The 16125-nt window shown below is 38.4% G+C and overlaps 1 protein-coding gene across 7 annotated transcripts in view; it reads left to right on the forward strand.

The window, feature by feature from the left end:
- The window catches only part of Zfand6 (zinc finger AN1-type containing 6), a 69847-nt gene extending 54682 nt beyond the window's left edge, over nucleotides 1-15165 (forward strand). For 5 of the 7 annotated variants that reach the window (XM_028873844.2, XM_028873845.2, XM_037197690.1 and 2 more), the window contains 6 exons: nucleotides 1602-1772; nucleotides 2123-2231; nucleotides 3364-3464; nucleotides 9007-9051; nucleotides 11998-12111; nucleotides 14234-15165. In XM_028873844.2, the coding sequence (XP_028729677.1) occupies nucleotides 1619-1772; nucleotides 2123-2231; nucleotides 3364-3464; nucleotides 9007-9051; nucleotides 11998-12111; nucleotides 14234-14382 (672 nt within the window). In that variant the 5' untranslated portion in view covers nucleotides 1602-1618 and the 3' untranslated portion in view covers nucleotides 14383-15165. The remainder of the gene's footprint in view (nucleotides 1-1601; nucleotides 1773-2122; nucleotides 2232-3363; nucleotides 3465-9006; nucleotides 9052-11997; nucleotides 12112-14233) is intronic. The other 2 variants (XM_028873848.2, XM_028873847.2) reach the window with 1 other exon arrangement.
- The last annotated feature ends 960 nt before the right edge of the window (nucleotides 15166-16125 follow it).

The raw sequence follows: 16125 nt of genomic DNA on the forward strand, positions 1-16125 counted from the left end.
TATTTCATTTGTTTGTTTATTTTGAGACAGGGTCTCACTTTGTAACACTGCCTGGCCTAGAACTTGCTATATAGACCAGGCTGGACTGGATCTCACAGAGATGTGCCTCCTTCTGCCTCCAAGTAATAGGATTAAAGGAGTACTCCAGCTTGTGGGCTGGTACATTACTTTTAATGGTAGATACTAAGCCTACAGCTTCCTTTTGTTGTCCAGACAAAGGGCCTTATGGTTCTTGGATCTTAAATTAGGTACATCTGCACCCTCGATAATCTTCAAAACATTCAGATGGAAAAAACTCTGGTTCCAGTGAACAGTGAATGTTTGTTTCCCTTAGGTGTTTACCAAATCAAAGCAATTTCAGTGACAAATTTCTATTTTGTGTATCTTATTCTTTCTTGGTCTGTAATACCCCTGTAGAAGGGGTTCTTTTTTTTATATAAGCCTACTATTACTGTTTGCTCTCATGGGTTGTTTGTTCCAAATAACCAGTTCCTTTTCTGGGAGAAAGAGCATGTGAAGTTCTTCCATCTGTTGTGATTGATCCTCACCTTCCTGTGGTTCCCAAAGAGTTCTGAGTCCCAGCATGCTGTAACTAATGTCTCTGTCCCCATTAGATTTTAATTTCACTCTTTAAAATTATAAATGCTTTAAAAAGTAAAAGTTTTCCCTAATTAGACAAGTAGTATCTTGATTTGAAAAAAAAAATTTTAAGTCTAATAAAAAAGGAACATATCAGAAAAAAACTTAGCATTGCCATTCTTAAATATGTTTTCTATTGCTCTTTTATAATTAATAACTCCTCCTTTAGCACCAGTTAACACCATATTATATATACAGTTCACCATATACATTTTCACAAGCAACATTTTTTTTTTCTCTGAGAAAGTCATTCAAAATGTTACTGATTCTGGAATTTTTTTTGTCATTAGCACTTCATTCTAATGTTGGACATTGAGGGGGGGATTTTTACCCCATGAGCACATCTTTGTGTATCCTTTGTTCTTTTTTGGATTATACCGTAGATACTGTTCTGTAGATGATCCTTAAGGAAAATAATGGCTGATTCAGAGAGCAGTTCAACAGGGCTCTTGAGGTGAATTAATAAATTGCCTTCCACCATGATTGAATCCATAGTTCACCAGCATTCTCCCTAGTTCTCCAAGTTGTCACCAGAATGAATTTTACATTCAGTGGTAATTTTTAAACAGAATCACAAGTTAATGTGGACTTGGGACAAAACTTTAAATAGCTAGAAATTAAATAGTATAACTTATAGCAAAACTCAGTTATTGCTCATTATTCTAAGAGTCCAAACTGAAGTTAATCTTTGAATGGTGCAGTCTCTTCAGAAAGAAGCCTGTTGCTCTGGGGAAGTTTTATCCTTTCTGAGCCAGCACAGACCTGCCTACATAGGGTAGCTTGAAGTAGGAGTTACCAAGTGCCCTTTGTTCTTGACTTTTGCACTGTTTCTAGGGACAGCCATGGAGTGTTCAGGGAAAGGGCACACATGTGGTTTTCTTCTCATTATAAAAAGCAGATTTGGATAATGTAAGGCTGAAGTCCTGTGGTTGAGTTCTTTATTAATTCTTTGCAAATTTCAGGTGTGCAACAGAAGAACATGGCTCAAGAAACTAACCACAGCCAAGCACCTATGCTTTGCTCCACTGGCTGCGGATTTTATGGAAACCCTCGTACAAATGGCATGTGTTCGGTATGCTATAAAGAACATCTTCAGAGGCAGAACAGTAGCAGTGGTAGAATAAGCCCACCTGGTAAGTAATCCAGTTAAAGCACAGCAGTGTTTATGACAAGCACATTGGGGTATATGTAATAACTCCTTTCACTTTCTGTCATATTTATGGTGCTACATTCATATCACTAAAGCAGATTTAAAAAAAATAAGAGGTAGGGGATACAGTATTGCTCATTGGTAGAACACATCCTTCACATGCACAAGGCCCTGAGTTTAACTCCTAGCACCACCTTCCACAAGGTTTTCTCCCATCAGCAAATGATAACAAAGTTGTAAATTAAAGAAGGAAACCCTATATACCGTGTTCTGTGGGAAACTGACCTTGCATTGCTGTTGGAATCACTAACATGCGATATCGTTGTGTTACAGCAGCTTCTGTCAGCAGTCTGTCTGAATCGTTACCAGTACAGTGCACAGACGGCAGTGGCCCAGACGCTCAGTCAGCACTAGAGTCCACGTCTTCATCTCTGCAACCAGGGTAACTCTAAAACTAATGAAAACTAGAGAGGATTGATCTTGTTTGCTTTTGATCACTTCATTGAGGAACACTTTAAAGCCATAGCAGGATCTATTGGCCTAAAACTATATCTGACTGCTTGCTACTCACTAGTTACAAGATGCTTTTCACTGTTTTTATGTTGAGGGAGAGCTCTTTCAAGTCTTCAGTTCCCTGTTGAGACATCTTTTCCTTTAGTCTTCACACTGCATCTTGACCTGATGCTGAAGTCCTTTTAAACTAACCCATGTTGGGTTAGTTCTTCACATTGCAGTCCTTGGTCTACATGTATTGGTGCCTTGAATCAGAAGAACCTTGTCTCTGATTCTTTTTGTTTTTATCATGAGGTAATACTCATTTTTTTTAGAATATATATATTTTTTGTTTTTAGCTCTGAAGTCAGAGATAGAGGAATGCATACAGAAGTACGTATTTTAATCTCTGAAAGTCATGGTGCATGCCTATAATCTCAGACTTAAGAAATGGAGGCAAGAGGATCAGGAGTTCAAGGCCAGACTCAACTGCACAGCCAATTTGAGGCCCTTCTAGACAAGAGAAAGAAAAAGAGGGGAGGGAAGGAAAGACTTGTTTCCATCTTATTCTGCTACAAAGCAGGCCACCAAATGTTTTCACTGTGGTTCCTTTTTAAAAGTCCATAGTAGATGCTCACTTAACAACTCTGTTTAACTCTGTTTGAGAGTTTCTGAAGCAAGGCTGCATCTTTCTAGTTTTTATTTAGTGCATTCATGTGGTACTTGGGTTGTACAAAAAAATAGATGCTGTTGCTTTGGTTTCCAAAGCATAAACTTCAGGCCCAACTTAGCCTTGGTTTCCAAGCCCCCGTGATTATGTTAGGTTACCAGTGTCTCTGTGTTCTATGGTAAGTGGTACTTACTATGAACCTTCAGTTTATATGGATATTTGGAAGATGACCTTTTCAAACTGAACTGTTATTGGGTGTGGTGGCACTCACCTGAAGGAGGCAGAAGTTCTCTTGAGCCCAGGGGTTTTAAACCATCCTGGGAAACAGAATTCACCCCTATCTCAAAACCAAAGAAGAAAGTTAATTTTTAAAAATGTTATGTTAAAAAAATAATATGTTTTGCTTTTCTAGCCCTGTATCAAATCAGTCACTTTTATCAGAATCTGTAGCACCTTCCCAAGTGGACAGTACATCTGTGGACAAAGCAGTATCCGAGACAGAAGACCTGCAAGGTTTGCATATGATAGAGCATGTATTTGTTGTTTATTAACACTTGAATTCTGTAGGCCAGATGCTAGCATACATAGACTTGGGTATTAGAAAAATACCTGCTTATAAGTACATGCTTTGATAGTTTTATTTTGTGAATAGTATTTTTCATATTCTCAAATATTTAATTGATTAGAATGTTAGGATCTATTTCCCACTTACATAATGAGATCAGCATAAAGAGAAGATTCAAATCTGTTTAAAAACCATAATTAGAATGGCCAGTAGAGGCACTAAACTATTATGTTCTGTTATTTTGGCCAAACACTGGGACTACAGACTTGCTGGAATCTGGTTGTCTTTAGTTTTGACTCATTATCTGAGGCTTTTCTTAGTTGCCAGGCACTCCTCTCCCCATGTGACCTATAGTGTAGTAGTCATATCCAACTGCTTGCATTCATAGTGTGGCACCCCAGGCTCTCTGTCACCCTGGTTCAATGGATTCAAGTGACCCAAGTACCCTTAAAAATTTATCTGCAGGCATTCTCAGTGAGGAGGCATTTAGGAGGTTTTTAATCTCTTCTAGGCTGTTTTATCCTGTCATCCAAGGGAGTGTACTGTGCAAAGATAAGTTCAGGGATGTGTGACACCATGGCAGGGTTTAAGGGGAGAGCACACTGACTTCTGCATCATGTATGATGTGGGCATGCTAGTGACAGATGATTTGGTATGTTCATTTGAACTTTGTTAAATTTTATATTAAATAATATAATTATCCTTGGTTTATTTCTTGTCCAGTCAGTGCTTAACCAGATTTACCTATTTGTGCAGATTTTGCTACAGGAAGTGACTTTTGCTGTGTGGCCAATATAAATACTTTAACCTACCCCACATAGCACTATAAATTCATAAAGTGTAATAGTAAATAGAAAACTAAAATGAATAGTAGGGATTTGTGGGGTATTTTAAATGCATAAAAGGAAAAATGTTGATTAAGTTATCCACTAGTTATATAAACTAGAATAGTTGATATCAAAGCTTTATGATAGTGACAGTGATGTAAAGACAGGTATTGGTTACAGAAAAGGGTTTTAGTTATATGTATGATTGTGTGCATGTGAGGGCAGGTGCCAGAGGCATCTGATGGAGCTGAGGTTGCAGGTAATGGTGAGTTGCTCGTTGTGGGTCCTGGGAATTGAACTTGAGTCCTCTGCAATGGCGGTATGTGCTCTTAAATGTTGGGCTATCTCACCAGCCTGTTAGAGAAAATGTTAATGAATTGAGGAAGAAGTGATAAATTTAAAATTTTAGAGAGCTTATTTGGAAGATGTAGGTAGGTAAAAGAAAAGTGATGAGGATTGTGCCTGATATTTGGAGGGTCTGGTATAAGCTGCTAAAGCAAGAATTTGAAAGTAAAGCAGGAAGGTGAGCCAGCAGTGGAACAGAAAACAGAGTCATCTGTCTGGATCCTGATTAGTTTTAGGCCATAGACACAACTAAAGGGGAGCTCCCAAGAGCAAATGGTTTTGAGAAGGAGGCTAGCACAGATGGAAGAGAACAATAGTTAGTTGTGTATGTCTTAGAACACAACACCTTTTAGATTGTTGTCTGTGAAAAGAATTCATAAAGATTAAAGATGCAGCTGGGTGTGATGGCACATGCCTTTAGTCCCAGAAGAGGCAGGCAGATTTCTAAGTTCAAGGCCAGCCTGGTCTACGAGGCAAATTCCGGGACAACAGCTAGGACCACATAGTAAGACCTTCTCTCGAAAAAAAGAACCAAAACAAACCAGATTAAAGGTGCAGTAAGAGTTGAGCAGTTTGGCAAATGGTAAAGATTATAGGTAGGTGAATTGATAATACAGTAATGTTGTAGATACTTTATACTATTCTGATATATGGAGATCATAATTTCCTCCAGCCCACCCTGAATGAATTAATTGAGAACGTAGTTGTGACGTCATATTAGGAGACTGTGGAATGCTTTTAAAAGTGAGAGTTTCTTTTTTACAAATATGCTTTGAATGATATTTAGATCAGTACTAACTTCTCAGTTCCTTAAAGACTTAAGCGTTCATAACTTCAGCATAACTGAATCTTTGGCAAATCAGATATAAGCTTCACTTTTACCTAAGTTAAGGAAGGGGTTAGTCTTCAACTTGTAAAGTTGTGTGTGAGTTTGTGTGCATGTGGAGGCTAGTGCATAGGGTGTCCCTCCTCTATTGCCATCTGCTTTTCTTATTTTCAGACAGTTTCTTACTGGCCAGAATTGACCAAGTTGTGTAACGTGACTGGAGCGATAGGAGCACATGCCACTGACCCAACTGTTGTTTTACAAGCATAGGTTCTAGGGGAACCAGCACTTTGCAGACAGAGCTAGCTCCTCATCTGGAACAGCCTCCTTTAAAATTTTTTACTTATTTTTAAATTTAAAATATTTTCCTTTTTTGTCAACACAAATATAATATGCTTCTTTGTATATAGATACTTACATATACACACACACTTCCTCTACACATAGTTTCCTTGCTGACCAAATCAGAGAATGATGTTTTCGTCTACTGAATGAGTAAAAAGAGACTGAAAAGGCCCCTGTAGCACAGGCACATGATATGGGGAGCTGAAACCCCAGCATCCACTGTGGCTCTATTTCCTCCACTAGACAGTGTGGTGCTTATGGTCTGGGATGCGCTGTGTACATCTAGCTGGTGTGTCCAGTCCCCTTTGTCCCCCAAGCAGGTAGGATTAGCTTGTTAGCAAAGCTGCCTGGTATTCTTGTGTATTCCAGTGTCACTGGGCTTTCAGAATAGCATTTCTTCTGCAGGTATTCTGTTTATAATTAGAGTAGGATGCCACCAAGTAGGTGTTGCTTTGATTTTGGCATCATGGCTCTAAAGAACTTTTCTTATGCTTAAATGAAAATTTAGCCTATTGCTGTATGTTTGTTGTTTAATTACCCTTTTTAATTAAAAAAGATAGTATCTCAAGCTCTTAAAAATCTAAGTCATACAGTTCATAAAAACTAGCTTAAAGACAAAATACGTATGCATTTTGGTGTATTCCTCACTACTATACCAGATTGGTTGCCTTGTTGAAGATAAAGCTGAACTTCGGTTACCCTCGCGGCCCTCCGGGTCTTGGGTGGTACAGACTGAAAGGAAGATGGGGTTTAGATGTAGAGCTTCTGGTTTCATGTCTTTCCCCTGACAGCATTTCTGCACTGTATTTTCATTGTCTTTAATCATGTCCACCTTACAGGAAATTTAAAATAATTCAGACTGCAGATGCAGAATGAGCTGTACAAACAGTGAGGGATATTCTTGTTTTGTATATTGACCAAATGATTTAAGAGTTATCAGAGGCTTAGAATAAAAGATGACTGACTGACTGTAAAGCTTTTCGGTGTAGAATGAATCAGCTTTTTGGAGGCTGAGCTGTCAAAGACAAAGCAAAGGGAACCAGGATTCTTAGAGTTGTTAAATCAGTAGTTCACAGCAGGAACTGTTGGGCTAACTTGGGACTGTTATTTAGAAAAGCTTACATAATAAATCAGGGATTTCAGAAGATTTTGAAGAATGGGTGAAAATAGCCAAGACAGTCTTGAAAAAATTGCACTACTTAACAGTTCTAAATTTCAAAATTTATTAAAAGATACAGTGATCCAAACTGAAGTCCTGTCAATGAAGCTACTCACACAGATCAGTGGAATAGTATTGATAGTCCAGAAATACACTCAGAAGCTTAAGGGCAGTTGATATGAAACAAAGATCTGAGGTCATCCAGTGGGAAAATGAAAGTCTGATCAAAATAATGAATTGGATCCCTGTTTCATAAAAGATGTAAAAATTCACCCACAACATAACCAAAACCTACATAAATGTAAGAGCTGAGACTATAAAAACTCTTAAAGTGTAATTTTTGTGGTTTTGGATTAGAAGTTTCTTAAATAAGACACCTAAATCAATAGCAACCAAAGAGGATAGATGAGTGTCCTCTCAAGTTTTTTTTTCCCCCATGAAAAGAGTAGAAAAGCAGCACAGAAAATGTTTTACATCATCTGTCTAATAAGAGTGTATAAAGAAGTAAAATTTTCTGTGGGAGATGTAGCTCAGAGGTAGAGCACTTGGGCAACATGCATGGGACCCTAGTTTAAATCTCTGGTAGCTGTAAAAATAAGAGAAGAAAGAGTGAAAGAAAGCAGAATATGAAGATCCAATGAAAACTAGGTAGAATGGTGCTCAGTAGCTGAGCATTTGATGCTCTTGCAGAGGACTAGGTTCAATTCCCAGGACCCACATGGTTCTTTGCAACCATCTATAACTGCAGTTCTAGATCCAAGGGCATAAACATGCATGTGGTGCACATACATATGTGCAAGCAAAGCACTCACATAAAATAAAATATAAAAATCTAATAAATTAAGTACAGTAGGAAGTTCTCAGAGGATTAATAAGATGTTTTTAAAGGAAATAAAAATAGGCAAAGGGTCTGAGTAGATACTTTTCCAGAGAAGTACAAACTGACAATCAGTGAGTGAAAGGATGCCCTGCATCTGTAGTCACCAGGGAATTGCAAAAGCATACCCATAATGAATTAACACGGGACCCCCCACAGAGTACTGCCAGCAGTAGCAATAACAAGTGTTTTGGTGTGTGTAAATTGGAACACTTGCACATTATGGGAATTCAGAATAGTGTAGATGCTTTGGAAAACAATGTGGAGTTTCTCAAAAAGTTAAGGATAATTATCAGGTAAACTAGCATCTTCACTCTTAATTCTGAAGAGAATAAAAGCATGTCCTTGCTTGGTACTAGAGCTCACTGGAGTTGTTCTTGCCTTCCACTGTGTGGCTTCTGGGGATTGGACTCAGGCTGTCAGGGGTGGCATCAAGCAGCCTTACCTACTGAGCTATCTTGCCAGACCTGTTTCTACTTAATATGATTCCTGGAAAATAATAAAAATAGGACTTGTTTCTTTTGGATGCTAGTACCAGAGCTAGTCTGATTTTTCTCTTGGTAGTTAAATTTTTTTCTTATTTTACATAGAATTTTTAAACTGGGAAGAACATAAATTATATTGTTTAAACACACACATCAGAAAATGAGGTTCTTTTTGAAAGGAAAATTAAAATTATCCCAGTTGGTGGTTTTAACCGTCTGCATTGAGTCCCTAAGTAGTAGCTAGAGAGCATTTGTTCTGTGTCAGCACTGGGTTCAGAGCAGAAGTAAGCAGAACCATTGAGCTCCTCAATTCCGATCCTTCGCTGGACTGGAACTCTGTAGTAGGGTGCTTGTCTTACATGCTTGGGCTCTGCAAATGCTGCACACCAAAAAAACAAAGTCATCTGATTCTTGAGAATTGTCAAGACTGTGAGGGAAAAAATTATGTATCATATTATATAGAGATACTGTATCCACCACCAAGAGAAAGTGGGCATATTAAGATAATGTTTTGTGCTAAGTTCAGTTTGTTTTTTCCACTGTGTTTATGAATATGTCCCAAACAAGTAGTATTTAAATCATGTTGTGTACTTACTATTACATTTGTGTTCTTTTTCTGTTTACAGGACCCAGAGCAGAGGGCCTTGTTCCTCTTGAATGTGATCCTCCATGTGGGTAGTTAAACCACTCTTACCTGTCCAGTGCTTTTTGAAGTCTCTTAACAGCAATAGCCAGTAGACCATGTCTAGTCAGGGTTCCAGTTAGCAATTCAGCTGGCAAGCACAGTACTGTTGATTTTGCTGCCTTTATGTTGTTACATTGGCCTCACCACAAACATGTATGACCAGTGGGTATGATATAGACAGTCAGCAGTTCTTAGTTATTAACAATATGCAGTATATTTCTAATTTTCATTTCCCTGTATGAAACCTATCCTGTTCTAAAGAAACTGTCCTTAACTTTAAACTCAGTAAGACTATGGTTCTTTGGCTTCTTTGCTACTAGATAGCTCTATTCGTGATTGAATAGTTCCTTTTCTATAAACAGAATTGGATAAGGCATTCTGTGGTCTTAAATCTCACATATAACCCAAGGAGACAGTAATTTCTTGGAGTCAGTCTTTCACAGAGTACTCAACGTATTGCTTGTGAATTAAGGTTTGCGGTGAGCAGATGTCCCCATCACCTCTCAGCTGTATCTGATACTCAGCAGTCCAAATGCAAGCCCTGGCTTATGGGCTTTTAAGACAGCCGAGCAGTCTTTAACTTCAAAGTTGCACCTGCCATCAGTAATTTGTCTTAGTTCTTTAGGGCTAATCAGCAAGTTTCACTGTTGAGTTGTGTGAAATCACTTGTGTTCAGAGGAAGGACATAAATTTTCACTCTTTCCATTTCTGGTTACTTCCCAAAATTTCTCAAGAGTTAAACTAATCTTGTTTAGTAAAGAAATCTGTGATAGTGTTACTGACATTTAAGCATTAATTTTTTGACTACCATATTTTTTAGAGAACAGGTTAGATATCATGGCTTACAAATTTTAAAGAAAATAAATATACAGGTTCATTTCTGATTACAGTTTAAATTATTTTTGAGTTCAGTTTACAGAGCCAAGCCTTACCTAATATTGTTCTAGAGACAAAGACTAAAACAACACATTCACCCCTTGTTCACAATGAGCTCATATTCTAGGGGTACTTTTTTGTAGAAAATAAAAAAGTTTGTCTCCCTATTTTGTTTAAAAAAACACAATGTGGCCAGATGTGGTGACTCACACTTGGTCAAGACAGGGAGACCATGAGTTTGAGGCCAGCCTGGGCTAGAGTTAAGACTCTGTCTCAAAAGCCATAAGAAATAAGGGTGTATATTAGCAGAAGTTTCTCTGGCCTGGGTTTAGCTTGTCTAGTGGAGAAGTTGTGCTGTAGAATTCAGTTACCATACACTCACTCACTTCCAATGTATGGTATTTTGTCTGGTGTCATATTTTTTAATACTAGATGAGTTAACATAAGCAAGTTATAGTCCACTAAGAAGTATTTGTGTATCTGCTATAAGTAGATAGTTGTAAGAGGTGCTGTGCTCTGGCTATGGAAATGTCCTCCATAGATACAGTGGGTAAGTGACTTAATGCAGATCCACAGACATTTATTTCTTGAGTGACATGGGAATCATGATAGGCTCTGGTAACACTGACCATGGGACAGGTTCCCTCCCTCAAAGAATTCACTTAAGCCAAGTTAAGTAGACAGTTATAGGAGCTTAGAAAGTACCATGGGAACACAAGATAGCGAGGGTTTCCTGCTCTGAGACGTTAGGAGTGGGTTCCATCAGTGTAAACAGAAAAGACAAGATGGAGCTAGTTGCTAAAGATCAGGCATGGCAAGACCTCATGAGAGCCCACAGGTGAGAGAGAGAGATGTGTTAAGGAAGTCAGGCACTGCTGTGTGGATCCAATATATGGCAGCTAAGGGATGATGTAACATGGCCAGGAGAAGTTGACAGGAACGGTGAAGATCCCTGGACCTCACCTGGAGAATCGTGGGCAACCATCAAAATGTTTACACTGTTTGCTTTTCACCTGCAACAGGTGAAGCGTAGGGAATAGGGTGGAAAGCTAGAGTGTTGATGAGGGAAGGGTATTGGATCATGACTCTAAAGAACACACATGGTTGGAATGGGAAAGCCTTTTGGGGTAGCTTGTAGAACTATGAGCCAGAATAGTTGGCAACAGTGGTGACTCCTTGGAACGGCCCTAGTTGTGACCAAATGGTTAAGTTGGAACTTGAACCGTGATAGGCCCCTTACTGTTTTCAAGCTAGATGTCATGTGTACCAAGCAAGGTTGCAGACTCTGGGGCACTCAGGAGGGCCAGGGTGACAAGTAACAGGAAAAGGCACATTAGCAGGGTTTAGTGACAGTGACTAAAACTGAGTTTCAATGCATCTGCTCTTGATTTTAGTGTGAAAATGCATTGTTTGTTAACTTTAAAATGTTTACTTATGTCTGATTCTTTTTCCTAGCATCTTAAGTGCTTTGGGAGTAGGGATAGGTTTGAGAAAGAGTTTCATTTTGTTGTTTTGGCTGGCCTTTTACTTACTCTGTAAACTAGGCTCAAACAATAATCTTCTGGATACTGGATTATAGGCATGTGCCACAACTCTTGGCTTAAGTGGTTTTATGTGGAACATTCTGAGAACATTGGTATTCCTGTTTTCTGAGAAGTCTCTGTAGACCAGACTCTGCAGTGTTAATTTTCATATGGCTATTCTTCTTATACCATTCCTTTAGACTTCTAGGTAGTCAGTATATGTCTCTATCTCCCTCTCCCCCTCCCCACTTTAGATACCAAAAGAAGAAGATCTGTAAGCCACTGTTGAGAACCACTGTTTAGTATATTACAGGTTACCTTCTACCTGTATGTATACATGCATTTAATGAAAATAGGGTCATGTTTTATACATAGCCCAAGTTTATGAATCTCTTTCCTGGCCTATAAACCAGTTCCTTAGCTAGTCTTTGAATTACAAATCTATGGGATAGTATGGGGTATATAGATCAACCACCACCCAAACACCAAATCTTACTGAATAATTAAATTTGTCGCCCTCCTATTTTTGTCAGCTTCAGTATCAGATACAACACAGCAGCCATCTGAAGAGCAAAGCAAGTCTCTTGAAAAACCAAAACAAAAAAAGAATCGCTGTTTCATGTGCAGGAAGAAAGTGGGACTTACTGGTAAGGGCTTCCTTGGATGGTTTAAAGTTAAGGTCATGTTTTGAATAACTTATGCTCACTGTTAAGGCCAGTTAATATTGCTGCTGCCTCTGTAAGCATGGGAGTTGGCTACATACATGTCAACTTCTGTATTCTTTTTTTTTTTTTAAGCATTTAAAAATTCATGTCAGCTGGGTTTGAGAGTATTTGACAAGTAAGGTCAATGTGGTGAATGTCGGTGAAGGGCAAAGATGTCTCCTGCCTTCAAGGAGATGGTATTTTGGAGGGACTTTGGTAAGCTGTGGAGTGCTTTATGTAAAATGTTGATGATTGACCATGCATGGTCAGTGAGCTAAAAGCAAAGCAGCTTGGTGCAGTGTAGAAGACAATCCTAGTACATGCCTGGTGCTGTAACTCAGTTGTCAAAATTGTTAAAGGGGAACTATTCAAAAATATTAGCAAAGAAGATAGGTTAAGCGCAGTCAGGCTGCTCTGGGCATTCAGGGACAGGAGTTCTGTGATCCATTCACATAAACAAAAGGGAGGGGAGGCCTGTCAAGGAAAGTGCAGCCTCTTCTCTGACAAGGGAGCTGAGGGTTAAGGCCAGGCAAGCTTTGTACTGGGCTTGCTTCACTAGAATGTGATGCAGCTACAAATAGTTTCACTGATTGTTTACTTGGGCATTGTGCCAAATACTTATATAAAAATCAGAAATATGAGCAGAGAACAGTAAGACTTTGAATGAAAATTATGCTTCAGAGGGAGGCATGGTAGCACATGCCTGTAATTCCAGCACTTGGGACAGGAGGACAGAATGATCCACAAGTTCAAGGCCAGCATATGCTATATCAGATCCTACCTCACACATACACAAAAAAAAAAAAAAAAACAGAAAAGAAAATGATACCTTAGGATCACTTCATGCTAAAAACTAGGTTGTCACTAAAGGAGATTAAAGTATGATGTCAAAGTTAACCTAAACTGTCCCACTCCTCCAATATCTATTTAAAACATACATATTTAATATCAAACGCATCCTTTAAAAGTTGCATAGAGTTTTAGACTTCCTGACTACAGGTCTAGGACTTAATTTTCATCTAATTTTGGCTAATTTTCTAGTACATAAATTTTCAGAATATGTTTTTAAAATTAAAATGTAGTAAAGAAGGTGAATGACAATGTTGATTAAAATATTGATTATTCCTGAGCTCTGTTTCCCCAAATCCATAATAATGTAAACGCCTATTTTGGAGGAGCAGAACTGCCATTCTCCCTGCAGCTGTGTCTGGGTTTTAACCCACAGAGCATACCCCTCAAGTTAAGTAGCGTTTTGTTTTTTATTTTGTTTGTTGTGGTGGTTTGGTTTTTCCAGACAGGGTTTTACTGTAGCCCTGAATGTCCTAGAACTCACTCTGTAGATCAGGCTGGCCTCAAACTCAGAGATCCACCTGCCTCTGCCTCTTAAGTGCTGGGATTAAAAGTGTGCACCACCACCACCTGGATAGTTAAGTAGCTTTTATTGGGTGTTTATTTTATATGGACACTCACTTGATCCTTAGAGTAATTCACAATTCCATAAAAAGCTCACGTGAGTCTCAAGGAAGCTTAGTGATTTGCCTCTGATATTGAGGACATTGATGCACAGGAACCTGACCCTGGATTCTATCTTCTTGACCTTCCCCCACAGAACAGTTCACATCTCCTCAGAGCTTAGCAGAGGGAAAAGTTAAAAGAGTTGTCATTCAGAAGCAGTTCTGCAGGACTCACTGCTCTGCTCGTAATTAAATGCTACAGTTATCTCCTGACAGTAGGACTTGCTTTTATATTATGCTTTTTCAGTTTAAAAAGAAATGATCCATTTTCAATTTAGCAGCCTTCTTTTTTCATAGGAAGAAATTATGCTCTTATCACAGGTGAAACCAGCTCAGAGAAGCAATCAGGGCTTGCCCTAGTGCAAACATGTATTTGTAGATAGGTGCAAGAAAGGAAGCTCTCTGCTAGTGAGCTGAGAATGTAGCTTTAGAACCTTACAGTGATTCTTCATAGACTTGAAAACAGTGTTACTTAGCACCAACTGTGGGAAGAACTTACTGTCTCGCCATCCTGTCTAACCCATGCTGTACACATATTCATCCATTTCCAGGGTTTGAATGCCGGTGTGGAAATGTTTACTGTGGTGTGCACCGTTACTCAGATGTACACAATTGCTCTTACAATTACAAAGCTGATGCTGCTGAGAAAATCAGAAAAGAAAATCCAGTAGTTGTTGGAGAAAAGATCCAGAAGATTTGAACTCCTGCTGGAATACAAAATCCTTTGACCATCTGCAAACTAAAAATTGACTTGAGGTTTTTTTTCCTAGTCCTTGGGAATGTAGAGCACCGTATCTTGCATAGACCTTTGAATCATGCATGTCATCAGAAGAATAGATTTTTGTTTTTGTTTTGAAAATGACTCTGAACATTTATTTCCATTGCAGTTTCTGTGGCTGAAAAGAAGTATTATCCTTTTAAGATCATTTTAATTTTAGTTGAGTGCAGAGGGCTTTTATAACAAATGTGGAGAAATTCTGGAGGGCTGTGATTTTTCCAGTATTAAACATGCATGTGTTGATCTTGCAGTTTATTTCTCATTGTGTATGTATATATAGCTTTTCTCTGCAGCACGATTCCCTTTTGATAATGCCCTTCTGGGCACAACTAGTTATCAGTAACTGAATGTATCTTAATCATTATGGCTGCTTGTGTTTGTTTTGTTTTCATTAACAAAGGTTATACATATGTTAGCATAGTTTCTTTGCACCCACTATTTATGTCGGAATCATTTGTCACAGGAGAATATGTGCTGAGGAGATTCTAAATTTATGGGGTTTTTTCTTTTTTTCTTTTTCTTTTTTTTTTTTTTAGTAAGGGAAAGAAAGGCTGAATGCATTTCACTGCTGACTGCAAGTTTCTTTCAGATTACTGTTCATTGGTCTGTGTGTGCACAATATAAAGAGTGATCTGAAGTCATTGTGCTGTATTTATGTTTATTCACCAGTCTTTGATTAAATAAAAAGGAAAACCAGAAAAAAAAAATGCTGCTTTTTCTTTCTTTCTGGTAGTTAATGTCTCTTTGAATCTTCTGCCATTTTGCTTTCCTAATTTGTTAGGAGTACCACTGTTTGTCTCACATCTATTCATGCTCATTTGCTATGCCAATTATATTCCTATGAGTTTTTTCAAAACCAGGTTACTGAGCTCTCACATATTCTGGCCTTCAACTGACTGTCCTGCACTCTGACACACCAAATTAACATCTAATGGGGGCTCCTTTACTCCACAGGATTAGAGACATTCAGTGTCTCAGTAGAAGACATTCATGTATCAGTAGAAGAATTATAAACTCGAAATTATAAGCCCTCCAAAGACCTATTTGTCCTCTGGTTTCTAAACTTCTGGAAATTAGTCTGTTTAAAAAGACATTGGCTGTACTTTACAATACAAATTCCTTGATGTAAAATTTCTTAATTTTAATTACTAACTAATGTATATACGATGGTTTAATATTACAGTTATATATTTAGCTGATCATGCAGATAGATTTAAATGAGAATTAACCACTGTGACTGTCTCAGTAAATTTGGATAAAGTAAGCCTGGCATGGGGGTGTGTGCCTGTAATTCAGTATTTACCAGACAGATCATTGCAAGTCCGAGGCTAATCTAGTCAATATAATAAACTTCAGACCTGGATAATATAGTGAGAGAGAGTTTGTCTTGAAAAGAAAAGGAAAGAAAAAAAAAAAGAGCCCCTTCATAATTAACAAAATAGCAGGATTAGAAAGGGATTGATTGGTTAAGAGTCTGTTGTACCCCAGCTAATATGTAGCTGAGGACATCTTCCACCATGCTGGTTTATGCAGGTAATGCTGGAGATGGGGTCCAGACTGCATGCTAGGCAGGGATTTCTTGGGGCCAGTGAAATAGCCAAGTGCATGAAAGTGCTTGCCACAGAAGCCCATTTTCAGAACCAAATTCCAGAGACCGTCACCACA

Source organism: Peromyscus leucopus, chromosome 1 (assembly GCF_004664715.2).
Source record: "Peromyscus leucopus breed LL Stock chromosome 1, UCI_PerLeu_2.1, whole genome shotgun sequence".
NCBI lineage: Eukaryota > Metazoa > Chordata > Mammalia > Rodentia > Cricetidae > Peromyscus > Peromyscus leucopus.